Source organism: Brassica napus, chromosome C5, assembly GCF_020379485.1.
Source record: "Brassica napus cultivar Da-Ae chromosome C5, Da-Ae, whole genome shotgun sequence".
NCBI lineage: Eukaryota > Viridiplantae > Streptophyta > Magnoliopsida > Brassicales > Brassicaceae > Brassica > Brassica napus.
Genome location: NC_063448.1, coordinates 8,988,171 through 9,013,710, shown reverse-complemented (window position 1 = coordinate 9,013,710; position 25,540 = coordinate 8,988,171). Strand labels below are relative to the sequence as shown.

The following is a 25,540-nucleotide window of genomic DNA, read 5'->3' as shown; positions in this document are numbered from 1 at the left end:
CATGCAATATTGGATGCTCCTCTTCTTCCTTAGATTTTAGCTGATGTTAGGAACTGCATCTCTTTGGGTTGAGTCAGAGTTTAGTCGTCTTTGAAGTTGTTTTCCTCGTCGTTGGCTTACCATTGTTACTCCCCTCTCGTCTTGGTTTTCAAGATATGGTTTTTGGTGATATGACTTCTATAGCTCGAGGACGGCTCCACGATTTGATGATTTCGTTTTGTCTACCCTTCCAGCTATGTTCTTTCATCTCGTTGCAGCTTTCAACCCTGCTTGCGTCTCTGTGACTCTCTCTCTCTTTCGCCATGTTTGCCACTCTAGGTTTGGATAGTGTTCTCCTCTGAGTATGCTCTGTAGATTTGGAAGATTGTTTCTGGTCTCAAGTCTGGACTCATGTTTCTCGGGGGTTGGCTTCATTTCTCCCTCACTCATGTTGTTCTCTTCTTCCCTTAGTATAAATGTGTGATATTAGACTCTTGGAGCTTTGGTCCCTTCTATCCAGAATTTTGTGGTTCTTCCCCGGCATAGGCGTCTTGTTTGTGCTTGTTTAGTTTGTGAGATGCTTCTTACCTCTTAGCTGGTGGTTGTGCTTATCGTTTGTTATATATGTCTCTTCCTGCTTCGTGGTGATTTTGGCCTTCTGTTGATTATTCTTACTCTAACCCGCTTTCTTGGTTCTTTGCATTGGTCCTTGATCACGCTCATTTGTGTTCGAGGGATTGCTTTATCTGAAGATTATATTTCTACATTTTACTGACTTTTGATTGTTCTGGCCAAGATACTCTATGATAAAGTGGGGTAAGTTAGTTTTCGTTCTTGATCGCCTTTGAGCTCGGACCTTTATTGAGTTAGTGTTTCTTTGGCATTTTTTTTCTCTGAGATTATGGTGGTTTTATGTTTAAATTATGTGTTCTGCTTTAGTTTGGTTAATATTAAGATAAATATATAGTTGTAAATGAAATAATAGAAAATAGTAAAAAATAATAAAATAACGAAAGTTTATGTTATTTTTAGCTGCGAATAAATTAAATATTTAAAGTACATTTATATTTTTTTATTTATTTTTTTATTCGTTTTGCAATTTTTGAACAATAAAATAGATTAAAATATATTAGCAAAATTCAAATGATGATAGTTAGTGTGAGAAGGATTAGATAATGTATAATTAGAAAATAGTGAACCAAATTGCAATAATCTAAAAGAAGAATGATCTAAAATGTAAAAAGACAAAAAGATGACACGTGGCAGCAAACCCCCCCTGGCACTTGTCGAAAGAAGGGAAAAAATCTACTTTATATATAAAGATCTCCAAAACTCAAATCTCTCTCCATTTTTTTTTTTTTTTTAAATTTCATCTCTCTCCATTTCTCTCTATGCTTCTTGATTTTTGAGTGTGTCTTCAAATAAAGCTGTCTGTTTCGAAAATGTGCATGCGTTACATACAACTCTCTCTCTCTCTCCTCATCTTGGGTCTTCTTCTGGTTTTATGTCGTTGTTACTTGTTCCTATTAACTCACAATCAGCCAACGACAATCATCTTTCTTTCGTTTTCATATTTAGTTCACACACTCTTTTAACTATTTCTACATATTCTCCAAGTTACCTCCTGAATCTCAAATGCAAAGACCTCATCTTTCTTTAAGGTAAGTTTCAAACCTTTTTCCTGTTGGATCCATGCTTATAAAGTGAAAACGAACATAAAAAGGAATAATCTTTTCAAATTTCTTGTAGCTTTAGAATCATCTTCATAGAGAATGATTATTACCTTGTCTAAGTTCCTTGAAAAGTTCCTACATGAGTCATGGCTTTGATAGTTGCTGTAATAAATGACATTTTCTGGTTTTATATATTCTTCAGATTTTCATAACAACTACATAACCTTTGAGCTTCCACCAACTTTGGCTTCTGTCTTAGTTAAATCCTCTGCAGAAAAGACCCAAAATGCCAAGACCAAGGTAAAGATTTTGACTACATATGATATTGATCTCTGTATGTATGTGATGTGTGACTAATAAAGGTTGTTATGGTGTTGTCTTCTTTAGAGTTTCAGATCGAGTTGTCTCAGAGGCAAGCTCCGAAGTTGAGGACATCGTCGTCTACATCTGACTTGAGTCACCCCAACCGTTTGATCAATACTGACCGGAGTTCTAAGCTTGGTGTTGACCGTAGATCTCCTAGAAGCGGTGGGCCTCGCAGTGAACCTCTTGGTCAGAAGAAACTTGGGGGCCGAATATCGGATCTGGAGTCGCAGTTAGGACAAGCACAAGAAGAGCTGAGATTGCTCAAAGAGCAGTTGGCTAACGCTGAAGCTGTCAAGAAACTAGCTCAAGATGAGCTTCATCATGATAACAAATCTAAGAAACCAAACCCTCCGGCTCGAGTGGAGGGACCTGCTTATGAGGCTGATACAATCGATAGAGACGAGATCATCCCTGGAGATGCGCAGAAAGAGACTGATGTGTTTGAGGTTCCTGTTGAGAAGATTGCTGTAGTAAAAGATGAAGAAGCTGAGAAGTTGGTTGCAAAGGAAGATGAGATCAAGATGTTGAAAGCTAGACTGTACGATATGGAGAAAGAACATGAATCACTAGGCAAAGAAAACGAGAGCTTGAAGAGTCAGCTGAGCGATTCGGCGACAGAGATGTCTAACGTGAAAGCTAATGAAGACGAGATGGCTTCAAAGGTGAGTCGGATGGGGGAAGAGTTAGAAGAAAGCAGAGGAAAGACAGCTCACTTAAAGGAGAAGCTCGAGTCCGTAGAAGAAGCGAAAGAGGCTTTAGAGGCTGAAATGAAGAAACTTAGAGTTCAAACCGAGCAGTGGAGGAAGGCGGCAGATGCTGCAGCTGCGGTTCTTTCTGGAGAGTTTGAGAGGGATCGATCTCGGTCAGCAGAGAAGTGTTGTGCAGGTGGGTTGTTTGACCCGAATGCGGAGGTTGGGTTCCTGGAACCGCCGGGGGTGGCTGAGGATTCTGATGATGGATTGGGAAGTGGGAAGAGGAGGAGTTCCGGGATGAAGATGTTTGGTGAGTTGTGGAAGAAGAGAGGACAGAAGTGAGTTGCAGTTGCTCACCATTTCTGTTTTTTTTTTTTCTTTCTAATCGGGATGCATTTTGCTGTATTTATGTGAAGACTTTTGTAAGTTGGGTCAGCTTCATCATCAGAAGCTAACTATCAATCCAAATCATTAGCAGATTCTCTGGCTATTGTCTGTAAAATAATTTTATGAACACTCAGGAAATATGCATCGTATGATCGTACTATCAACTCAGTTATAATAGCACATGGATGGATTCAATTCTAAAACAGTGATATAGAACTTTGAGAGTGCGAAACCTGTTGGCAACCGAAAATAAAAATCAATCCTCGTCTTCATCACTGCCATAGTTCTGGAATAAAGAAGCCAATCCGGCGTTAGCCACAACGTCAGTCTTCTTCTCCTCCGGTTTTGCAGGAGCAGGAGTCGTCGAAGAAGCTGGCTGAGACTGCTTCTTGATGACTGTTATGTGAACGGATTTGAAGGGTTGTTTGCTGGTAGCTCGTTTCTTGGGCTCCTTCGGGTTATCTGATTGAAATGGAGGTAAACTTGAAAAAAGGAAATTAAAGTCAATAAACTTGAAAAGAAAAATTGATAACTAACCTGCAGATGAACTAGTCAAAATATCTGTGGGGTTGCTTGGACTTTCTTCTGATGCCTTTCTCTTCTGTATCAAAATAAAAAGAGTTAACAGTTAGTCCTGATTCCAATAAAAGAGACACAAGATGAGCCATGTCTGAAAAACGTTTAGAGAAATAAGTTCAGATGGAGGAATAACCTTTGAAAGATCTGAACATGATCCTTCTTTCTTCTCCTTCTGAAGGTTGGGATAATCATCATCATCATCCTCATCGTCTTCATCTGCAATTCTCCTAACAACTTCTTTCTGTTTCTGCATTTATATGAAACAAGAGATACTTTGTAAGTTAAGTAAAACTAAATGTCATGTGGAGAACCAACATTTACGAAAGAAGGATATGAACACTTACACCAAATATCGACTTTATAACTGCTTCATCTTCTTCTTCTATACGTTTGACCTTCTCAGCGCCTGTTCTTTGCAAGGCCTCCAGCATAGCATCCACGCTCACAGTAGCGTGTCTAGACTGCAAAAAAAAACCGAATAAAAGAAAAAAAATCAGTACATAGACAGACTGATTCAAGCATGTAACTGAAGCAAAATATAAGCAAATCTCAGAGTCGACCACTGAGAGAGAGACAGAGAAAGGAAGAAGGCATCAGTCACATACCTTCATTGATTTCATCTCATCAAGTGCGGCTATAATATCCATCTCTCTTTTAGAATCCAAAGTTCTATTCTCCAAAGACTTCATAGCGTCCCCCATCTCCTCGGCATCTCTTTTCTGTTGTTCCTTATCAACCGCCTGTACACAAGAAAATACATAGTAATTTAGTAAACTACAAACTTGTAGTTCAACAACACAACAACCCTCAAAGAGCTAAACATTGTCTGAAGTCCTTACCTCGTCTTCAGCACGCCAGGGTTCATAATTACGACTTGCCCCAGATTCCACAATATAATCAGAGTTCTGTGGATCCGTCTTCATCGTGAGCTCTGCAGAACACTTGGTGCACTTGAAGTAAAATCTAAAGATTTGAATCCCTAGATACGTCTGCAACAAATCGAAACAAAACCAGAAACTATTGATTAGAAAAACAGCACATCAAAACAACACAAAGTATAACTACTGAAGTAGTTCGAAACTAGGTTATGTTCAAAGTCATCTCCTTAAACTTGAGACCAAATCATCTAAACCCTAAATCCCCAAATCTGAAATCTTTTTCGGGGTAAGTTTCAATTCAAGAACTGAGCACAATAATTACCCTAATTAATTTCACTGGAATCCCATTAAAATCAAATAATACTCCTAAGCTTCCGAATCAAAACGATAAGCGCTACATATTAATACGATCCGAAGAAAGCTATTACGTTGAAGCGAAAGAGAAATTGATTCAATTACCTCGCCAATGACGTCTTCTTTACGCGAATTAAACTTGGTTCCCATGTAGATATAGTTTCCGCAGGTGTTGCATCGGACACTCATGGGAAGCATCATCCGCACCTTGATCTGCTGGTTCTTCGGTCGCCTGAGCCTGGGAAGCTTCGAGGGATCGAAGTCCGGCGGGTAATACTTATTAAGCACCTTTCGCTCTCCCATGTCGTCTCTTTCTTCTTCCTCTTCAAGCTCCTCCCTCTAAACAAAATCGCAGGTAAAGAAAGGAAAATTATGATTTTAAGCTTTTGGTTCTTTCTCGGCTTCCTCCGTATTATTTATATCTTTCTGAAGCACCGGCATTATATATCGGGTCATGGGCTGTGGTTAATTTGGGTTATACTTAATGTTGGGCTAGGTAACCACCGGCTCAGGCCCAAGCCCAATAACAAGATCATTCGTTCGGCTTACTACCGGTACCTCCCTCGGGTCATAATCATAATGATCTAGAGCTAAGCCTTATACTACATTCGCAAGAGGACATAGCTATAATTTCAAGATAAATCAAATATATTTTTTTTTTGAAAGAATTTTAAATTTATTCATCTAAAAAAAAAAAAATTTTACAGACAGACGGCAAATTTTTCTATGATTTTATACACAAAGTTTTACTTCTTTTACTACTATAATCTATTTTCTCACCATCCAAACTTCCGTAGTCTTCTCATACTTCCTCTCATTCATTCTTCTCAAAGAGGTGATTCTGTTCCTCACCAAATTATCCAACCTTGCAATCAAACAAGAGACTGGTTGCGCCTTCTCCTCAACTCTTGTGATATTTCTCTCATGCCATAGCGCATAAGCAACCGCCTGAAAACAATATCTAAGCAGGAACTTCGAATATTTCTCCCGAGAACCATTCACCACCATCTGTAACACTTGATCCCATTGGTATATAACTCCATTATCCGCGAGATTTCCAATGGTCTCTCTCCAACCTTCTTTTGAATACACGCACACAAAGAAAATGTGGTCTCTCGTTTCCATCTCCATTTTACAGAGCCAATAAGTGGAGATTGCTTGAGGATTATATCTTAGAACCCTATCCCCCGTAGCTAATCTATTATGGTTAGCAATCCACACTAAGAAAGTAAATTTCGGAGTAGCTTCAGGAAACCAAATCCCTTTACTCCAAGGAACTTTAGGTGCATGAACTCTTGTGAGATTCCAAGTTTGAGACGTGATGACCCCTGTTCTGAAATCTCCATTCTCCCTTTTCCAAAGACAGTCATCCTCCAACATGTTAAGCCCTCTGTTTTTTAGCTTCATAATTTCTTGCTCAATCAGCCGAAACACAAGAATTCGATGTCTTCTAACTCTGTAAGTTTGTAATTCTCTTTCCACCGTAGCATTTAAAGGAATGCCCAGAGCCATACACCCTCCATCTCCTGTTAATTCAATCAGCTTCCCTAATGGTGACCATTCTTCTAACCAGAAGGAAGTATTTGAACCACTATTAATCTCCATTTTTGTTAACTGCTGAGCCAAAGGTCTTAGCTTCAACAGCTTCTTCCACATCCAAGACCCCAAAGAACTATTCTCCTTCACACTCCAAAAAGAACCCTTCTTTATGAGATACTTCCAAATCCACTGAACCCATAAAGATTTTCTCGCATATAACAATCGCCAAATGAGCTTTAAACAAGAAACTCTATTCGCTTCATACAAGTTTCTCAATCCTAACCCTCCTTCATCTTTAGGCATACACACATCTGACCATGCTATCTTAGCTTTCTTTGTGGACAGGACTGGACCAGACCATAGAAAAGCCGCACATATGCTTTGTATCTCTTGAATACACGGATTCGGCAGTCTATATGCTGACATCCAAAAGTTTGTTATACTGTATATAACCAAACCAATGAGTTGGAGTCTACCCGCAAAAGAAAGATGTCTCGCCATCCACGAGGAGATACGAGCCCCTATTCGCGAAATGAGAGGGTTATAGTCTTGGACATTCATTTTCTTGGTAAGAATAGGAAGCCCAAGATATCTTACCGGAAGAGAACCAGCTTCAAAAGGAAACTGTTCCAGAATTGCAGCATTATCTTCTTCTCTAACCCCAGCCAGATATAAAGTAGACTTTTCAAGACTAATGTTGAGCCTTGACATTCTTGCAAACTGCTGAAACACTGCCAAGATGCCTTCAATGGATCTCTTCTTCCCATCTGAAAACACTAGCACATCATCCGCAAAACATATATGGGTTAACTTCAAGTCCTTACAATACGGGTGATATCCAAGCCTCTTCTCCATTGCTGCTTTATCAAGCAGCTTAAATAGAACATGCATGCATATTACAAACATGTTGGGTGACAGGGAGCAACCCTGGCGCATAACCCTCTTCCTGTTGAAATAACCAGCTAGCTCTCCATTTATCTGAATAGAGAAAGATGCCAGTTCGATACACTTCTTGATCCATATTATAAACCTCTCTGGAATGTTCAAAGCAGCCAAGACCGTTAACAGAAAAGACCACTGCACCGAATCGAAAGCCTTCGATATATCTATCTTGACTGCACATCTTTCTGAAAATGAATCTTTGTGATAACTCTTGACCAGTTAAGACGCAAGAAGAACATTCTCCATAAGAAGTCCATCCTTTACAAACGCTAATTGATTTAAAGATATGAAAAGAGGAAGCAATCTCTTCATGCGATTAGCCAAAATCTTTGATATTACTTTGTAAATCACATTGCAGCAAGATATGTGGCGGTAATCCTTCATGTAGGTAGCCTCATTATTCTTTGGGATAAGCGCCAAGATGGTAGAATTGACTCCCTTAGGAAGAAAGCCTTTCTCGAAGAAAGATTGAATTGCTATCACAAAATCCTTCCCGGTGATAACCCAAATAGCTTTAAAAAATTCTGTAGTATAACCGTCGGGGCCTGGTGACTTATCTGCAGCAATGGAAAACAGAACCTTTTTCACTTCCTCACTACTAACATCTGTCAACAACATATTCCTATCATCCTCCGAACATTCATAGTTAAGCAAAGATTTCAGATCCTCCAAGCTTGCCCCTTCATAATCTGCCGGAGAATGAGTTAAGAACTTATAGAAATGATCCACTGCTTTTTCCTTAATGTCTTCTTGAGTGTCTGCCACTGAACCATCAAGACGCCTGATCTCTCGTATAGCATTTCTCGTTTCTCTTACTTTGGCTGCCCTGTGAAAACTTTTTTTATTTCCATCACCAACGTCAAGCCAATGAATCTTTGCTCTTTGACTAAGAACCCTTTCCTCTATTCCTGATAAAAACAACCATCTACTGTACGCATTGGTTTAGCTTTCATATTTATCTGCCCAGGATCCTCCAGTGTCTTTACTTGAGCTTCACAAAGATTCTTATAAGCCTCTCTTATCTTCTTAAAAATATCTCTAACCTTCTCCTTACTTAATTCTCTCAAGGCAGCTTTCAAGACATTTCTTGATAATCTGAAAAACACTAAAGTATAGTTATAAAGCGGAACTGTCTCTGACCAAAACCCCTCTACCAGAGCAAGAAACTCCGACATATCCACCAAAGCGTTGATAAACTTGAAAGGCTTTCTCGGCTTCATGATCTCTCATTTTATCATTATTCTACACCTGTGATGATCTGAACAACCTTCAGCCTCAAAAACACAGTAAGACTGTGGAAAACACCTCAATCAAACATCATTTATTAATGTACGATCAAGCTTCTTGCATATAACCCCATTATATCTCTTGTTGCACCATGTGAACCTCGGACCCTGATAGGACATATCAAGCAGCAAACAATATTTGACCATGTCCTGAAACTCTCTCATTCCCAAAGTATCTTCAGAAGCTCCTGTGACTGAGTGTTCAACTTCATTTAGAATCTCATTAAAATCTCCCTGAATAATCCATGGTGCCTTCTTTATAATAGATGAGTCATGATGACCCTTAAGATCCGTCCAAAGTTCTTTTCTTTCCTCTGCCAAACTCTTGCCATAAACGAAAGAGCAGAAAAACTCTTCCACCAAACCCTCCATAAGAACAGAAACAGTGATAACTTAAGCACTCTGAAAGCAAGGCGTAATTCTCACTTTTGGACTCCAAGTAGTCCACATTCTTCCAAGTCTATTATGCTCAAAATTCGCAATAAACGACCAACCCGAAACAACATTCTCCAAAATCCCTTTAACTTTATTCTCCTTCACTCTAGTCTCAATAATACACCCAAACTGAAACCCACACATTCTTATCCAATCCTTCACAATCAGTTGCTTAGATGGCTTGTTGAAGCCTCTTATATTCCAAAAAACGCTGACATACTATTGACGTCGGGGTTTCTTTCTGTTCAGATAGCTTGGACCTGCATCCTGAGCTTTCTACGCACCTTTCAAATATCTGTGATTAACCTTTGAGTCTCGAGGTAAACATTGCCGAGGAACTATTATCTCTTCTTCTTTCTCCTCTGACGAACTCCCTTCTTCCTCCTGTTCCACTTGATCATTTTCATGGTCAGGTAGATCACCTTCATCCACTGGAGTTAGCACATAGAATCTAGACTTCGTGAGGATAGATACATGTCCAAACTCCAACTCTTTTTGTCTAGTATTTGGAGATCTACTAGTTTTTTCAGGTGTCACATCTTCCCATTCAAACTTACTTTCCAACTTCTTACTCTCTGGCGTTTTCTCCACTTCTGATCCCAAATTAATACTTTCCTTACTTTTAACCTCCTGATTAATAGCTACTTCTACTACCTCATCAAACTCCTTCGCCTCATGAACCTCCTTTTTCTTTACTTCCAGCATCTTTTCGCCTTCCTTTTGATTTTCCTTCTCTTCATGCTCTTTCCTCAAGTTATCTTTTTCTCTAGGGCAGGTTTTCACCGAATGACCCCATTTCTCACACTTTAAGCACTTCTTTGGTAGCCACAGGTAGTGATATTCCACCATTACATCCTCCCCTTGGATGTTAAAATTCAACTGCGTGGGCAAATCCTTTTGTTAAATCCACATTCACAAAAAAATTTCGTCACATCCAGGTTTAAGCATTGAGCTGTCTCCAGATGTAACCTCTCTGGCACTCCCAAAGAACTTGTTACAAAACTTAGACCATGCTATGAAAACATCTTTAATGGTACACGCTTAACATGAACCCACATGGGAATAGATTGTGTTGGTGGTTTCTCCTTCTCCACTACTGAGACCATTTCATCATTACGACCGGAACCCCCACAAGATTCCACATTCCTCTTCGCAAAATCCTACTCTTATTAGCCTGATTTAGAATCCTGAACTTCATTGTTGTTGAGTTCACCTCAAACACCTCTATCTTCTGAGCCTTGTCATTCATCATCCAAATTTTATTCACTATCGCGTGCACCTTTGCGATATGTGGAGCATTATCAAGGAACTTGCCAATCAAGAAGTCATCCCATAGCGGAACCACATCCTTTGTTATCTCCTCTAGAACCTTCACAGATCCAATACCATCCTTCATCTCAATCGCCACTTCGTACTTTTTTTAGAACTTTTTGACCTTGGACCACTCCGACCCACGATCCATTCAGCCTAGCCGAAATCTCTCCCTGAGCTATTTGATTTTCAGTCTTCGCATCCAAACCCCGTGGAGATTGAACACTCAACCCATCCTCAGAACTCTTTCGATCTACTTCCTCACCCCGCGTCTGAATCGCGGCGAGATCCAAACCTTGTGTTGTAACTTCATCGGAACCTTGCGCCTCCCCAGTAATGTACCATCTTTCATCAGAGAAAGAGGTAGATCCGGCGGATCCGCCGTACTCATACCGTTTCGATCGAGAAAACCTCAAAATCGCCAATCGCCTTATTTTTCGCCAGTCAAATCAAATATTATTGTAACCTAAATACAAGAATATTGAAATTACATAAGAAATCATGAGATTTTATACAATTTGAAGTTTTGATCTTTAAACTTTTCTTCCTCCACCGAACGATCCGACAAGGAAAAGATGCACTTGCGGCTGAGCTTCCATTAACCAATTCGGAAACAAGGTCGTGCCAACGAGTAACAAAAAGAGAGTTGAGATTGATAGATATAAAGTTCCAGTCTTTAGTTTGATTATAGAATAGTTATGGACTGGTTATGTAAATAACGATAAAATTGTAGTTAAACTCGTGCAAGATTCACTGAAAGAGGGTGACAGTACAGCCCTAGAACTGCGGGTCCCACCTAAGTTTTTATTGAAAGTCGTCTTATAGAGTATCCAACGGCCAGGATTCGAGATGTGAAACTAATATCGCCTTTTGAGATGAATGGTACAAAACGTGGGACCCGTTTCACTGACAAGTTTAGAACAAATAGCTTGACGCCACGTGACGAATGTCTATTACGAGATGATGCCACGTTCGTGGATGAGCTTGACTAACTTTGCTATTTCAAGAAATCTGCAATAAACATTATTCGTTTCTAAATTTTTTCTTGATTATTCATTTTTCATTTATTTGCTTTGCTTTGCTTACGATTATTTATTTTGTTGATAGTACAATTTAAAGTAAAAAAGTAAACGTATTACCGTCAGAAATAGTTTTAGATCTTCTAACAAGTCATTTTCATACTTTTTTGAAAAATTACGTAAAGCATATTAACAGATATACATGTGTTTTGGAAAAAAAAAGAAGAAGATATACATGTATTTTAGGACAATGAAAGTCTATTCTATAGTAGAATTCACATACGTAATAATAAACTCCATCCAATCCTCACATTCATAAAGAAATATTCCGACATTAATTGTCATACCTATATTTTGGGTTAATAACCAAATTAGCCCTATATTAGTTAATTAACCTAATTTGTCTGCTTTAGTTTTTTTTTAACAGTATCCTGAAGGACGGAGACAGAGTATGCGAAGAGTGTGAAAGCGAAGAGCATAAACTACACAGGACGAGGAGAGAGAAAGTGTGTTTTAGAAAGAGAGATAGAGATAGAGAGAGAGAGAGAGGCTGTTTGTGTCTTACCCATTTGAGGAATCAAAAGCATCTTTTTTTCTTTCTCGAGCTCACAAAGAAGACGAGACAGAGAGAGAGAGAGGGAGATGAGGGGGGAGAAGCTAGGGTTTCTCTTTCTTTCGCATTCGTCTAGCTAAATAAGGTATTTGCCCAAATTCTCATAAAGCTTGACTCTTTCCTTTTAATGTTTGACCATTTCTCTCAGCTTTTGTACTTTTGTCAAACTTCTTCCTTGAACTACCGTAATGGTTAGATTCTAAAAACAATGGAGGCTTTCACGAACCTAAGATTGCTTTTTTTTTTCATAGCTAGAGTCGTCTCTCCTTGAGGTTTTGAGCTGCTTCAGTAGAATGATCCGTACTCATTTGGACTCTTTCCTTGGATCGTGACTGTTTTTTTTGGGCTAAACGATTTGTTTTGTATCTAAAAATTTAGGGATCATTTCTTACTTTTGACACCCACTTTTGCTTTGAGTCGGTGGATTTAGAAGACCAGTGAGATGCTTTATCATGTTTTGGGGGTTTCTTCGATTTGAAAAGAATAGAGAGTTCGACGTTGTAAATCTGTATAAACGGAGAGTAGATTCAATTTAATCTGTAAATCAGATGGATAATCAGAAAAGTTATATATTTTTTTTAGGCTAAGGTAATGCGAAAATAGGGGTGTTCATTGAGTTTTCATGCGTCATTAAGCTAATCAATCACTTTTTTAACGGTTTTGATTATTATGGTTCTATGTTTTTTTTTTTTTTAATGTACAGAAACTCATTCAGTTGGTGTACTTAATTGCAGTGTTTGTCCATATTGGGAAGTAGGTTAGGTAACCTGAACCTGGAAATAAAGCTTCATAAGAGAGTGATTTGAGGATTTTATGGCTTCCTGAGCTCATGTAGTTTGCCGAGACACCTCTCAGAAGCTGTAAAACCGGGTCATGAATGCGTGGCTAGTGACATGCTCGAACCAAGGGGAGCGGACATACCAATATTGTTCCTGGTTCTGGTTGTACTTCCTGTTGTAGCTTACATACTGTTAGGTAAATGGAGTGATATTAGCGAAAAAAGAGGAAGGGCTAATTTGCTGGCTCAGATGGCTGCTGAAGAAGCTTTTAGAGCTGAGACCGATGTTAGGGGTGTAAGATTTGAGACTATGGCTACTGAGAATAGGGCTCCGAGAACCAGGAACAGGACTGTTCCTGCTGCGAGTGGTTCTGTAAGAGCCGATTTTGTTGCTGAGCTGAGACCTGATTCTGTGGCTGCTACTTGTGGAGTCCCAGTTAATAATCAGGGACATGTATGTGCAAGGTGTTTCAACCCTGCTAAGACTCGCTGCTCGAGATGCAAATCTATTAGATACTGGTATATTTTTCACATCACGTTTCTTGGCTTTTCGTTGTCCTTCTTTGAGATTAGTTGCAGAGATTTTAACCTATGATATCTTGAATTTTTGACGTTTGCAGCTCTGGGAAGTGCCAGATAATTCACTGGAGGTTAGCTCATAAAGATGAATGTATCCCTGCGGATACTTGCTCTTCTTCATCAGAGAGGGTTTCCTTTGAGAATGATTCTGTCTTCATCAGAGAGGATTCTTCTACAATGTTTAGTAATAGTACTAAGCAGACAGCGAAGGGAAAGACTTCAAAAAGCTCTGTAGAATTTGCAAGCGAAGGTATCTCTCAAATTGATATCACACCACGAATCAACACGCAAGGGAGAAAAAGCATAGGAAAGCCAAATTCGTCCAAGTCCAGCAGAGAATCATTTAGTGGTGAAGCAGCTGCTTCTGCTGGTGGCGATAGCAAAAAGGGTCACACTAGACATAAGGTAAGCTTGTTCTTAAAACATTTATCTCCATGTGCTTGAAATCTAAAGCCTAGTGATTTTGCTTGCAGTCAAGAAGCAACATCGGTGCTGTGGAAACCAACTCTAGAAGGCATTCCGTTGATAACTCTTGTATGCAAATGAATGGGCAAACTTTTGAAAGTGGTATGCAGGAAAGTTACAAAAACAATTTGGGAGCGAGCAGCGGTAAGGCCTAACTCCAGAAGCTAATATAAGTTACTCTAGTTGAGGCTGATACAGTTTAAAATTTGCATCTTCTAATGTTGTCTGAGTTAAACAGGGATCAGAGCAGCTACACTGCCCAAATCTGGAGAACAATCATGGACAGAGACAAGTAAGAAGGGACAAGTAGCTGCGGTATCAAGTGAGTAGTCTCTGAGACTTTGCTTTGGCATAAGAATTTTTTGGTAGCAGTGTCTTATGTTTATATCTGTAATCCAGAGACTGTTAGGTCTAAGGATACAGGTATGGCTGAAGAAAGCAATGGCATCTCCTCCTCCTCAAACATGGGTTCAAACTTGATGAAAATGATGGGTTTAAGAAATTTCTCAAAGCATGATGATCGACATAAGAACCTGAAGGTTAGTTCCCTTTGGCTCTTTGCTAATTCAAGTTTTGTATCTTTAGTTTTCTACTTTTTTTTTGAGTCAATATCTCTTATTTGCAGATGCTTTTTCCGTACGAGGAGTTTGTTAAGTTCTTTCAGTGTGAAGTGTTTTACTTATCACCAAGGGGCCTTGTCAATTGTGGAAACAGGTTTTACTTCTTTCTAAATCTGTTTTGTGTAAATGGCTTCTTAATTAATACATTAAATCCCTTTTCTTGTCCAGTTGCTATGCAAACGCTGTGTTGCAGTCTCTAACATGTACAAAACCACTTGTTGCTTACTTGCTTCGAAGATCACATTCAAGATCATGTAATGGTTTTTTCCCAATTCATCTTTTGTAACATAAAATTCTTACAGGTTTAGTTACATGGATAATGTTATTCTTTTGGAACAGGTTCTGGGAAAGATTGGTGCCTTATGTGTGAACTTGAGCAACATGTAATGATGCTTAGAGAATCTGGAGGTCCACTTTCTGCTAGCAGAATCCTCTCACAGATGCGAAGTATAAATTGTCAGATTGGTGATGGGAGTCAAGAAGATGCTCATGAGTTCTTAAGGTTTTTTCCTTACTAGTCCTTTCAGAATTGGATTTGTTTGATACTTTCTTCTTAAATTTAATTTGATTTCTCATGACATTGCCTTGTCTTTTTGACTTGAATGTAGGCTTTTGGTTGCCTCTATGCAGTCCATATGTTTAGAGAGACTTGGAGGTGAGACTAAAGTTGATCCGAGGCTGCAAGAAACAACTTTAGTTCAACATATGTTTGGTGGGCGTCTCCGCTCAAAGGTGTTTGAATCTCCTGTCTCCCAAAATTATGTCTATTTTGACTGTACATAGTCTCACTCTTTCTGTTGAAACCAGGTGAAATGTTTGAGGTGTGATCATGAATCAGAAAGATACGAGAATATAATGGACCTCACGCTGGAGATCTACGGATGGGTAGAGTCTCTTCAAGATGCGTTGACTCAGTTTACTAGACCAGAAGATCTCGATGGAGAAAACATGTTTAGATGCAGCAGGTTAGATCCAAAACACCACAATGCTTGTTCTTTTTTTGTTGGTATTGAAACGAAATCGTAATTGAAAATGCAGGTGCGCTGGATATGTAAGAGCAAGGAAAGAATTGAGCATTCATGAAGCACCAAACATTCTTACCATTGTTCTCAAGAGATTCCAGGTATCAGTTATTTCAAGATGACGCAAGACTGATTATGCGCTGTGTTTTTTTTTTAATTTTCTTCAATTTTCGTTTGCAGGAAGGAAGATATGGGAAAATAAACAAATGTATAAGTTTTCCTGAAATGTTGGACATGATACCGTTCATGACAAGAACAGGAGATGTTCCTCCGCTTTACATGCTTTACGCTGTTATAGTTCACTTGGATACTCTCAACGCATCTTTCTCCGGTCATTACATTTCCTATGTCAAAGATTTGAGAGGCAACTGGTTCAGAATCGATGATTCCGAGGTAAAAGACTCCTCTTCTTTATGTAGCAAGCCAAACCGGTTCTGAACTTGTGCAACTTTCTGTTGAAACTCTGCAGATTCATCAAGTGCCAATGACTCAAGTTATGTCAGAAGGAGCTTACATGTTGTTCTACATGAGGTAATAAACCACCTACCAGTTTGTGAACTTCTAATGTTTGCTTCTGAAAATATATAACTTTTTGCAGATCGTACCCGCGTCCTCAAAGAGGAGAACACAACAGCAAACCTCAGGCTCGGCATCCCCAACCAAGAAACGAGATGAAGGAACAGAGGAAACCAGTTAACCGATTCAAACCGAGAGCGGACTACAACAAGAACTTAGTAGAGTCATCATCAAGCGAATGGTCTCTCTTCACGAGCTCAGACGAAGCAGCTTCATTCACCACAGAATCAACCAGAGACTCTTTCAGCACCGTTGACTACGCAGACGGCTGCCACGTCCTGGACTCTTCTTCCTCTCCTTTCTCCATCTTCAACAACTTACACCACAACGTGGAGCCGTCCCCACACAACACCGTCGCCTGCAGAATGTTCTCGGGTACCAAACCCGAAACCCGGTATTTCGTGGAGGAAGGAGAAGCAAATCACAACAACAACACGGTCGTGATGGACGACACATCATCCCACGGTTATTACCAGCAGAGTATGTATGTAGATTATGAGACTAACTGTCAGGAACAAACTTACAGTTATGAACAAAACTGGTAGTTAGAATAATTCTGTCTTTTAAATCTCTTTAGGGGTAACTTAACTCGAGTTCCCTAACCGAAACATTTTGTCTTTTCATGATAATCAACATCTTGTCTGATTTTTATTTATTACATAATTAAAAAAAAAGAGTTTCACTTAATCAATCATCCATTTGAAAGGGTAACCAAATCTCATTGACACGACCAATGAACTCGAACGGCGAGTTGTACTGAGCCACCGTGTAAGCTGAATCAGCCCCAACACCACCGTCTTCTTTGCTTTTCTCTATGGCATTGGCCCAAGCTGTACCTTCGAGGCTAGCAGACAGCGCTGCAGCTTCTTCTCCGACGTTATAGTCGGAGACGAAGCCGCTGAACTGTCTCACCGCCACGTGCCTAGGGGTCCATTTCTGGATGTGGAGATTCTCAGCTGGAGCTGGATCAGGCTGGTTCTTTTTGGGGACGTAGAAGGAGACAGTGAAGGAAGATTCACAGAGAGGACCGTCGCTTGGTGAGACTTGGCTGATCACCGGAGCTGTCATCTCAATTTTCTGATGATACTCGTTCTTCCCTTGTATGTACGCAAACAACCTGTCCCCACATTGAAAAATTCAATCTTTTATCCGAATTATAAAAAAAAAAAATCATTTTGACAAAAAAAAAAGACAAGACAAGACATGAGTTTGTGTATTTACTGGAAGAAAGCTGTTCTTGTGGCATCCTTGAGAGAGATGTCTTGAATCGGTTCAGTGGAAATCCAGACCGTTGTATCGTACCGGCGAATCTCGTACCCGTTTCCCGCGTGAACCACCTCGTAGTTTGGGCACTCGATTCTGTTACACGTCGGCGGGAATTTCCCGAGAAGACTCGGTTCGGATATTGGGTTTAGAAGGTCTGAACCGCCGGAGAGGAGGCTGAGGAGGAAAGAGAGCTTGAGGAAGCTTAAACCGGCTAGTTCCATGGCGGTTTTCAAGGTGTGTGTATAGAGCTAACTGCTCGCTTTGTTGCCGGACTTATTATAGTAATGGAGATTCTTGTTACGTCTTCTTAGAATGTGTGGTTGATTTTAGGATAGGTTTTGTGTGTGTGTAAGAATAAAACGTTTGGATCTTTTCTCTCGTTTCTTTTTCACGTACACGTGTAGCTAAAAAAAACTACAGGGTGCATGTTTACATAAAAACAAAAGTTTAGGAAACATTTGTAATAAAACTAAACTATAGATTACTTCCATAATGAGGAAATAAACATACTACCAAAACATAAGAGTGATAAAGAAAAATCAAGGGAGTATTATCATTAGTAACACCATAAAACAAAGTGAAGGGACTATCTGTAACTAAACAAGGAACATTGTGATGAACCAAAGTTAGGGGTGATTATGTTTTATAAAAAGTACAAGGATTAGTCGGTAAGAAACAAAACTAGAAGGATCATCCTGATATTAATACTGCAGGGGACTATATGTGGACTGTGAAGAACGCTGAGACGTGTTTGCCGCTCGAGCAAGGCCCCAGAGAGGGAGAGAGAAACTAAACATTCGCTAATAAACAAAGTTGTACCCACCCGGCCCAGAGCGGTTCGGCTCAGAAACATATCATTTCCTTCGTTCTTGAACGAGCATTGACATGCTGGTGGATTATGTGCGTTATGTTTTAAAGACATGTTTCATATCTTCCAGATCGTTTGAATCCTCAAGTTTTCTATGGATAATTGATGTTTTAGTATCTAAACATTCATGCATGACTTTGAAGAATCAATCATACCGACTTTTCCAAGCAACAAAGATGACTCCTATAAGTCACGAAATTTTTTAACCGATGTTTCTCATTTTTTAGACCATTTCAAAACATTATGCATTTGTCTTTTAGTTTATTTTCTTTTATCTCAATTTGGGATTATGAAAAAAATGGAATGGCGGGATATAAGACTAAGAATTGCCCACCTCAGCTGCTGAAGGTTCTTAGATTAATCATCTGAATCTCTTTTGTACTTCATGGAAGTCATTGGCACGTTCTTGGTTTAAGCTTGCCATGTTTTTAAAAAAGATTTGACTTTCGTGATCAAATGTCAACTATGTTTTGATGCATATATGTCTTTCAATCTATATTTTCGAATTTCTTGATGTATGAATTGGGCAAAGTTTTGATATCCAAAAGGAGAAAGTTCAAAGCGCTTGAAGTGTTGACAACGATCAAGCAAATAGTTAAGGTCTAAGCTTTTTATATTCTATATTTTGTTCGTTCATGGCTTTCGAACTCGATCGTAGCTGTCCTTACAGAACGTTACTTATATTATAGATCGGCGCATTTTGAACCTTTCTAGATAATGCAAGTAATCAATGATAAAGTTGTGTGGTTATTGCGACAAATTAATCTGTGAATCAGATAAGTGGTCCGTGGAAGAACAAGTCTAGTTTTACTAATTCAGATTGCCACAAAGCTACTCTTTTAAAATGAAGTTTTATTTTGTAGTAATGGTTTTCTTGACGTATACATAATCAAATTTAGAAGTCTTCAAAGCCTTGCAAGAAAAAAAAAGTTCGCTAAAGATCATTTATCCACGCTTAAGCTACATACTGAATGCTATCACCAAATATTATTTGTATAAGAAAACTCTTTTCGCAAACCCTGAACGAACCGGTCACTGAAATAGACATGCATGGTGATGATGATCTTTTCAAATGTTATTGCCAAACCATGATGGAAATGTGCAGTTGAAGCCAAAAATAACCTTAGAACGCAATTCACTAATCTGAAAACACAAAAGAAGTTGATGTCTCTCTTTCATAATTATGTGCTTAAACTTCTTTAGAACTCCGAAATGTGTAGTGAAGTATGATTTCTTAAAACAATTTATAGATTTTTTTCCTTTAAGGAACTTAACATATTTTGTGGAAAGGAAAGAAAGAGACAAATGCTCTTGTCATGCTTACCCACCTTTATCCGTTGAAAAATCTCTCCACCGCATACCCCAAAATATATAATTTGTACTCTTTATCCTAAGTTTTTTCTTATAAAGAGATGTGTAACACTAAACATTTTCAGATTTTACAAGCTTTCTTCTTATATCTCCCAAGGGGACCAGATAATCAATCAATATACACATAAATTGGTTCCACCACTTTTCTTGATTTCTCCATTTGAATAGATTCTGTGTTTTTTTTTCTGGTAAACCAACACGATCATGATCAGTTCCCAAGAAGAATGGATGCTTACACTTGTATCGTTGTGATCCTCTGCATAGCCTTGTTTGCAATCAATCTAGTGTTTTCTTGTTTCACTTGCTTTTCCATTCTACATAGCTTCATGACACAGACAGACCAAGACTTGAGTGAACTCAGAGAGAATCTTATTGAACCGGAAGAAGCTGAACCAGAGGAGAACGTAATAACCATTGCAGTCTCAAGTAACAAAGGATTTTCTGACTCCATCGAAGGTGATAATTGTGGCCAAGATTGCTCGCATGATATCTGTGCTTGTTGAAGAAAAGTTGATTCATATTTACATTTCACTCTTCTCTTCATCTTTTGCAAATTTTCTTGGGTATCAAAATCCAAAATTTCTTTATTTCTTTCCCTTTGTGTATCATGAGAGATATAATATAGTCTGAATATAATGTATTTATACTATCTATATATACATTTAGGTCAACATGTTTTGATACATGCTCTGTGCAGCATATACATACCACTTTTTTCTTGAAGTTATTTTTTCTGCAGTATATACCATCGAAAGTAATATAAAGCTCAACAACGAAGTTGATAGTTGACAGAGACATCAATTACAAAAGAAAAAATATTAGGAAACCAGAAACACAAAGACAACTTAACTGCTTATAGTGACAGATTTCTCCTTTTTGTATTATATATTATATCGTTCAGTAACTGTATAATAATAAGAAACAAAACTGAAAGTGATAAATCATTTTAAATGATCGATTAGATAGATGGTAAAGAAAGCGATGTGAAACTTTAATGATTAAAGAGCAATTAGTTAATGTCATAATCCTTACCACGAACTCGAAGCTTCGATGGATGAATTTAGAGTATTGATCATAACCCACCACATGTGTACCTTCCATTAATAAACAAATAAATGTAATCTATCGTTTTCCAGAAACAGTTGCATTGTTGTGCATCCTCAACAAGTCATCAGGAGTTGCAAGAAACCAGCCTCCATCTTTCTGAGCGGACAGCTTCTGGTTCACTGAGTCAATAACCACACTCACATTCCCAAACCCATATATATCTGAAGACCATTGTGCATTCTATTCGGCTTAGGTTTGAACAGCAACTCCTTCTCCTGCTCAAATACTTCCAACACTTCTTTCAAACTCAGCACCTCATTGTCATCCACCTGAGCCTTAGCCTGAGCCCGAACCGGCTCAAAGTGTTTCTTATCTTGTGCCTTTGCCCTTGGCTGAGACACTTCAACTCCTTCAACAGCTTCCATCAACATATCTAAACCACATTTCAACTGAATCCGGATCCTCTCGTTTGCTGAAAGCTCCTGCGGGAATAACCCTTTCCATCCATAATACCATTCGTGGATCTCTTCGAACCTCGGTTTAGAAAGTAACCAATGGTACAACACATCCAGCCATTTGGGGAAGAAGAACCTCTCCATCAAATCAGCCATCAGGTGTATCGGCACTGCAGATGCCCACTTCATAACCCAATTGAACCGGTCTAAATCCTGGTTTGCCGGGTTTATCTGAAACTCTTGCATGGCCAGATGAAGTTTGGGACCTATGTAACGTCGCATAAGTTGTTCCCAGCTTGTAGCATCAAAAACCGTCTTCCATGGAGAAAGAATAGTGTAGGCGGAAGGATCACTAGGATGCCAAGCATCAAGAACGCTACTCAATTTCATCTGAATGATCTGATACAGAAACTCCAACTTCTGACCAAGTATTGGCAACCAAGGATGCACCCAAATATGGATGGCGACAAGTTCCCTTCGAGGATCCCAATATTCAACAGCATTTGACAGTTTTAGCAGCACTACTGTGTCCAGAATCGTATGCAAGACAGATGAAGGCAGCAAATTGTCCCATGTCTCTAAAAATCTAAGCATCGGTTCAGGGTCTCTTGGTTCCCAGGTATTGATGCCTGCTATACGCACAGGAGGTAACACTACCTCCGAGACTAGTTGGCTATAAGGCGTTGATAATACCCATATACTTTGATTATCCTCGACTTCCAAAAGCTTTCTCCAAGAGGATATAGCCTTCAGACCATGCACTGCATCTCTTAGAGGGTCCCAGCCCTGAAACATTCTGATAAAGAGAGGCAAGGCCAGTGAGCAAGCAATGGTGGACAAGTTACAAAGGTTATATTCATCAGGATAACTTGTTTGCAGATCCTCGACACGACTAGCAAGTGAATCAAGTGTCAAACTCCCAGGCGTATTCTCCAGCTCGATCCGACTTATTTCATCTGAGATATATTCCATGTTGTCTAAATGCGTTTTTTTGTCTCTCTTTCTCCTGCTGCAAGCTTAAGGCTGATTCCCTCTCGTTCCTCAAGTCTCTATCAATCTTCTGAATTTCATGTTCGATTAGATCAACAATCAGTGGCAAGTTGTGCTGTAGCTCTGGCATTGGAACATCTGCTTCTCTTGCTTTCTCCTCTGCATCTAAATTTTCCAAATTTGTCACAATCCGAACCTGAGGTCCTCGCATATCAATAATGGTCTGCCCACCACCAAAACCCTCTTCCTGCTTCTTCTCCAACAACTCCTCTGCAGTGACATAAGCCTCCTTCCTCGCCTTCTTCTTCTTCTTCCAAAGATTCATCCCTCCTCCATCATTCCAACTTATACTGACCGCAACAGTCTTCTTCTCCTCCACCTTGTTTAAATCAGGCAACTTCGCCTCCTTGAAATCATGGTAACCCACATCCGTATTACTCGGCTTCAAATGTGCTTCAATAGGAGCCACAATACCTTGCTGGTTCTTCCCAAGCCCACCTCCCGTGTACCCCATCTTTGCAAGCAGCTTCATACCAATTCCTTTAGTAGCCTTCTCAAACTTACCTATATCACCATCCTTCTTCCCTCCCTTTGCACCACCTCTCTTCTCCATCTTCGCCTTCTCTCTCATCTTCGCCCCCTCAGCTATCTTCTTCCCAAAAGCACCCGACAAGAGATTATCCTCCTCATTAATATTAACATCAAACCGATTAATCACATTATCCTCACAATCTATTTCATCACTACGATCCCTAACAACCTCCTGGTTAGGCATAACAGTACCTGTAGAAACGAAATTGACAGGCTTGGTTAAGTCGGCATCCCTTCCCCGAGTCCCGATCCATGCGCCGCCTCGTCCTCCGACCTCCGCCGCTAGAATCATCGGAATACGAATCGCTCTCGGATAAGACTCCGTAAGTAGCGTCGTCCATGGCGAAATCAAACAGATTCCAAAAACTATCTGCGATTGAACCCAAATCGAGCAATTCGGGTTTTTACTTAGGGTAACATTATCTTAGGCCCATTTCTTAGTGTTTATGGGTCGAAAATTAAATCAAAAATACTTAAAAAGGATACAAACGGACCTTAATTAAGAAGTTTTCGGTTTGGTCCTTAAGTGCCATGTGGAAGCAGGCGATTGGGTGTCAAGAAGAAAGCAGAGAGAGAGAGACGCAACAAAACCTGAATGATTGGGAAATCCAACAACCATCTCTGCTTGAGGACGAAGAGCACGGCGTAGAGCAATCCAGTCACAAACCCTCTAAACCCTACTCTCCCAACCACTCCAGCCTCCAGGCAGAACACGGCGGCGGAGCAGAATCCGGCGAAGCCCGTGGCGGAGACGAAGAACGCGATGTGGAGGGGAGACGCGAGAAGATCCGCAGAAGGCGTCTTCTTCAACGTCACAACAACCTTCCTCTGACAAGAAACCCGAAGATGCTGAGATCAAGCCTCAGGTTCGTGTATTTTGATTTGGATAAGTGATGAATGAACAGTAAAGCTTCCACCTTTCTCTCAGATCATTCAAGGGTTTGATCTTGAATTGACTCAATGATTCAATTTTGATCAGGATTCGGATCATGGTGTTTCTCCAAAGTATCCGGTTTTGCTAGTATCTCTTAACAATGTCTATTACTCTAAAAATAATAATAATAAAAGTTAAGAACTCAAAATTTTGTCCCACCAATAATGTTGCTCTTGTTATAAAAAAACTAGAATTTTATTGTATCGAAGAAATTTAAATAAGGGCAAAATTTTATACCCGTATGAGAAGATAACACTGATAGCAAGAGAGGATGTGTTATTAGAAGAAGAAGGAATGTGTGTGATTACAATCGATCGAAACGATCGTTTATATAGAAGAGAAATCACTGTGCAAATAGTGCAGCGGGCCCCATATCTTTTATATTTTTCAACGTTTGCGGCTAATCTTTCAAAACACTCCCCCTTGGGGACCGGTGTGTCACCATCCACTCTCGCTTAACGTCTATGTTGCCTCGTTAAAAACCTTTCTAGGAAAACCCAATGGGAAAAAACCATAGTAGGTTAAAAAGAGTACAAACTACGTAAGCTCCCCTCGAATGAGCAGTCATAGATCCTTCTGATGACGCATTCCAATGTTACGAACATGTTTCTGAATACTGAAGTCGGAAGTGATTTTGTGAAGAGGTCAGCTGCATTGTCGCATGATTGGACATATCTTATTTCAATCTCTTTCTCTTACGAACTCTTGAGTGTATGAGAGAGAACTTCGATGAATATGCTTCGTTCTATCGCTTTGATATATCGTCCTTTGTTTGAGCAACACATGCTGCATTATCTTCATATAAAATAGTTGGCTCCGTATTTTCGCCAATTCGCTGCTTGAACAGATGTGCCGGCTCATTGATCTCAGCCATACACATTCTCTACTTGCTTCATGGAGTGCAATGATCTCAGCCATGATTTGAAGAAGTAGCCACGAGCGTTTGTTTCTGGGAACGCCAAGATATAGCAGTGCCTCCGATCGTAAAAAAACGTATCCTGTTTGCGATCGGGCTTTTGTGTGGATCTGAAAAAATATCCTGCATCTGCAAAACCAACCATTTGACCTTTTGAACTTTTAGGATAAAATAAGCCCAAATCAATTGTCCCTTGGAGGTAACGAAAACAACATGTTTACTCCCATTCCAATGTCTTCGAGTGGAGATGAGCGAATCTTGCCAAAGGTTCACAGCAAATGATATATCAGGCCGTGGTACAATTTGCAAGGTACATCAGCGCTCCAATTGCACTTAGATATGGTACTTCCGGACCAAGTATCTCTTCTTTCTCCTCAGGTGGTCTAAATGGATCACTTTCAATATTAAGTGACCTAACGACCATCGGGGTGCTAAGAGGAGTTGATTTATCCATGTTAAATCGTTTCAACACTCTTTTAGTGTTTTGTGGATTGATGCAAGACCATTGATCATGAGATCAAAACTTCCAACCTCTGTATGGGACATGCCATTTTGCATGCAGAAGCACTCATTCGGATCAGACCAAGTGCATTACCATAAGTATTCCCCACTACAATTAGCGTTTGGTCGAGAACCAAACATTTCCCACTTTAGAATCTTTGGTGTGCGGTATATGTGCCTGTAGCACCACCACAACGTACAAAGATGGGACCACAAAGAAGATTGGGATATATGTTGGTTTTGATTCCCCATCATTATAAGATACTAGAACCACAGACTGGTGACGTCTTTACAGCACGTTTTGCTGATTGTCATTTTGACGAAAATGTATTCCCAGTTCTAGGGGAGAAAAACAAAAATGTTGGAAGTGATATAAAATGGAGTGTACCATCATTGTTATCTTGATCCTCCTACTAAAGAGTCAGAACTAGAAGTTCGACGAATTATGCATTTACAGAGTATAGCTAACCAGCTACCTGATGCATTTGTAGATACCAAGACGGTAACT

General features: G+C 39.6%; 6 protein-coding genes and 1 pseudogene across 7 annotated transcripts; 4 read left to right on the top strand and 3 right to left on the bottom strand.

Moving 5' to 3' along the window:
- Positions 1–1,960: 1,960 nt before the first annotated feature.
- LOC106447224 (interactor of constitutive active ROPs 1-like) lies at positions 1,961–3,342 on the top strand. The gene has a single exon (XM_013889100.3). The coding sequence runs from the start codon at positions 2,021–2,023 to the stop codon at positions 3,050–3,052; it is 1,032 nt and encodes a 343-aa protein (XP_013744554.1). The 5' UTR covers positions 1,961–2,020; the 3' UTR covers positions 3,053–3,342.
- On the bottom strand, positions 3,201–5,349 carry LOC106447225 (splicing factor YJU2). Its single transcript, XM_013889101.3, has 7 exons — positions 5,014–5,349; positions 4,516–4,665; positions 4,282–4,416; positions 4,021–4,137; positions 3,810–3,923; positions 3,635–3,698; positions 3,201–3,559 (listed from the first exon to the last, which is right to left on the bottom strand). Exons 1-7 carry the CDS (start codon positions 5,209–5,211, stop codon positions 3,354–3,356), a joined length of 984 nt encoding a protein of 327 aa, XP_013744555.1. The 5' UTR covers positions 5,212–5,349; the 3' UTR covers positions 3,201–3,353.
- Positions 5,350–11,806: 6,457 nt separating this feature from the next.
- Positions 11,807–16,780, top strand: LOC106447222 (ubiquitin carboxyl-terminal hydrolase 15). Of its 2 annotated transcripts, none has more exons than XM_013889098.3 (15): positions 11,807–12,138; positions 12,811–13,350; positions 13,452–13,815; positions 13,884–14,019; positions 14,114–14,197; positions 14,275–14,414; positions 14,501–14,589; positions 14,664–14,749; positions 14,835–14,997; positions 15,104–15,227; positions 15,303–15,460; positions 15,534–15,618; positions 15,698–15,910; positions 15,987–16,048; positions 16,116–16,780. In XM_013889098.3, exons 2-15 carry the CDS (start codon positions 12,947–12,949, stop codon positions 16,636–16,638), a joined length of 2,631 nt encoding a protein of 876 aa, XP_013744552.1. In that variant the 5' UTR covers positions 11,807–12,138; positions 12,811–12,946; the 3' UTR covers positions 16,639–16,780. The 2 variants fall into 2 exon arrangements, with proteins under 2 accessions (XP_013744552.1, XP_013744550.1); XM_013889096.3 differs by having other exon boundaries at positions 11,812–12,138; positions 12,788–13,350.
- Positions 16,693–17,809, bottom strand: LOC106447223 (heme-binding protein 2). Its single transcript, XM_013889099.2, has 2 exons — positions 17,315–17,809; positions 16,693–17,210 (listed from the first exon to the last, which is right to left on the bottom strand). The coding sequence occupies exons 1-2, from the start codon at positions 17,578–17,580 to the stop codon at positions 16,781–16,783; spliced, it is 696 nt and encodes a 231-aa protein (XP_013744553.1). The 5' UTR covers positions 17,581–17,809; the 3' UTR covers positions 16,693–16,780.
- Positions 17,810–18,030: 221 nt separating this feature from the next.
- BNAC05G13230D lies at positions 18,031–20,308 on the top strand. Its single transcript, XM_048758197.1, has one exon. The coding sequence runs from the start codon at positions 19,823–19,825 to the stop codon at positions 20,099–20,101; it is 279 nt and encodes a 92-aa protein (XP_048614154.1). The 5' UTR covers positions 18,031–19,822; the 3' UTR covers positions 20,102–20,308.
- A 231-nt stretch (positions 20,309–20,539) lies between these two features.
- On the bottom strand, positions 20,540–23,117 carry LOC106447221 (annotated as a pseudogene).
- Positions 23,118–23,211: 94 nt separating this feature from the next.
- On the top strand, positions 23,212–23,763 carry LOC125587510. Its single transcript, XM_048758196.1, has 2 exons — positions 23,212–23,547; positions 23,661–23,763. The coding sequence occupies exons 1-2, from the start codon at positions 23,213–23,215 to the stop codon at positions 23,701–23,703; spliced, it is 378 nt and encodes a 125-aa protein (XP_048614153.1). The 5' UTR covers position 23,212; the 3' UTR covers positions 23,704–23,763.
- The last annotated feature ends 1,777 nt before the right edge of the window (positions 23,764–25,540 follow it).

Excerpts from the sequence above, each read along its gene's own strand:
- LOC106447224 (XM_013889100.3), top strand. The coding sequence starts at position 2,021 with ATGGTGTTGTCTTCTTTAGAGTTTCAGATCGAGTTGTCTCAGAGGCAA.
- LOC106447225 (XM_013889101.3), bottom strand. The coding sequence starts at position 5,211 with ATGGGAGAGCGAAAGGTGCTTAATAAGTATTACCCGCCGGACTTCGAT. Across the intron at positions 4,417-4,515 it reads CCTGGCGTGCTGAAGACGAG|GCGGTTGATAAGGAACAACA; the intron begins GTAAGGACTTCA and ends TCTTGTGTACAG. Across the intron at positions 4,138-4,281 it reads ATGAGATGAAATCAATGAAG|TCTAGACACGCTACTGTGAG; the intron begins GTATGTGACTGA and ends TTTTTTTTGCAG.
- LOC106447222 (XM_013889098.3), top strand. The coding sequence starts at position 12,947 with ATGCTCGAACCAAGGGGAGCGGACATACCAATATTGTTCCTGGTTCTG. Across the intron at positions 14,415-14,500 it reads ATCGACATAAGAACCTGAAG|ATGCTTTTTCCGTACGAGGA; the intron begins GTTAGTTCCCTT and ends TCTTATTTGCAG. Across the intron at positions 15,911-15,986 it reads TCAGAATCGATGATTCCGAG|ATTCATCAAGTGCCAATGAC; the intron begins GTAAAAGACTCC and ends GAAACTCTGCAG.
- LOC106447223 (XM_013889099.2), bottom strand. The coding sequence starts at position 17,580 with ATGGAACTAGCCGGTTTAAGCTTCCTCAAGCTCTCTTTCCTCCTCAGC. Across the intron at positions 17,211-17,314 it reads ACAAGAACAGCTTTCTTCCA|GTTGTTTGCGTACATACAAG; the intron begins GTAAATACACAA and ends ATGTGGGGACAG.
- BNAC05G13230D (XM_048758197.1), top strand. The coding sequence starts at position 19,823 with ATGGATGCTTACACTTGTATCGTTGTGATCCTCTGCATAGCCTTGTTT.
- LOC125587510 (XM_048758196.1), top strand. The coding sequence starts at position 23,213 with ATGTGGAAGCAGGCGATTGGGTGTCAAGAAGAAAGCAGAGAGAGAGAG. Across the intron at positions 23,548-23,660 it reads ATGCTGAGATCAAGCCTCAG|GATTCGGATCATGGTGTTTC; the intron begins GTTCGTGTATTT and ends AATTTTGATCAG.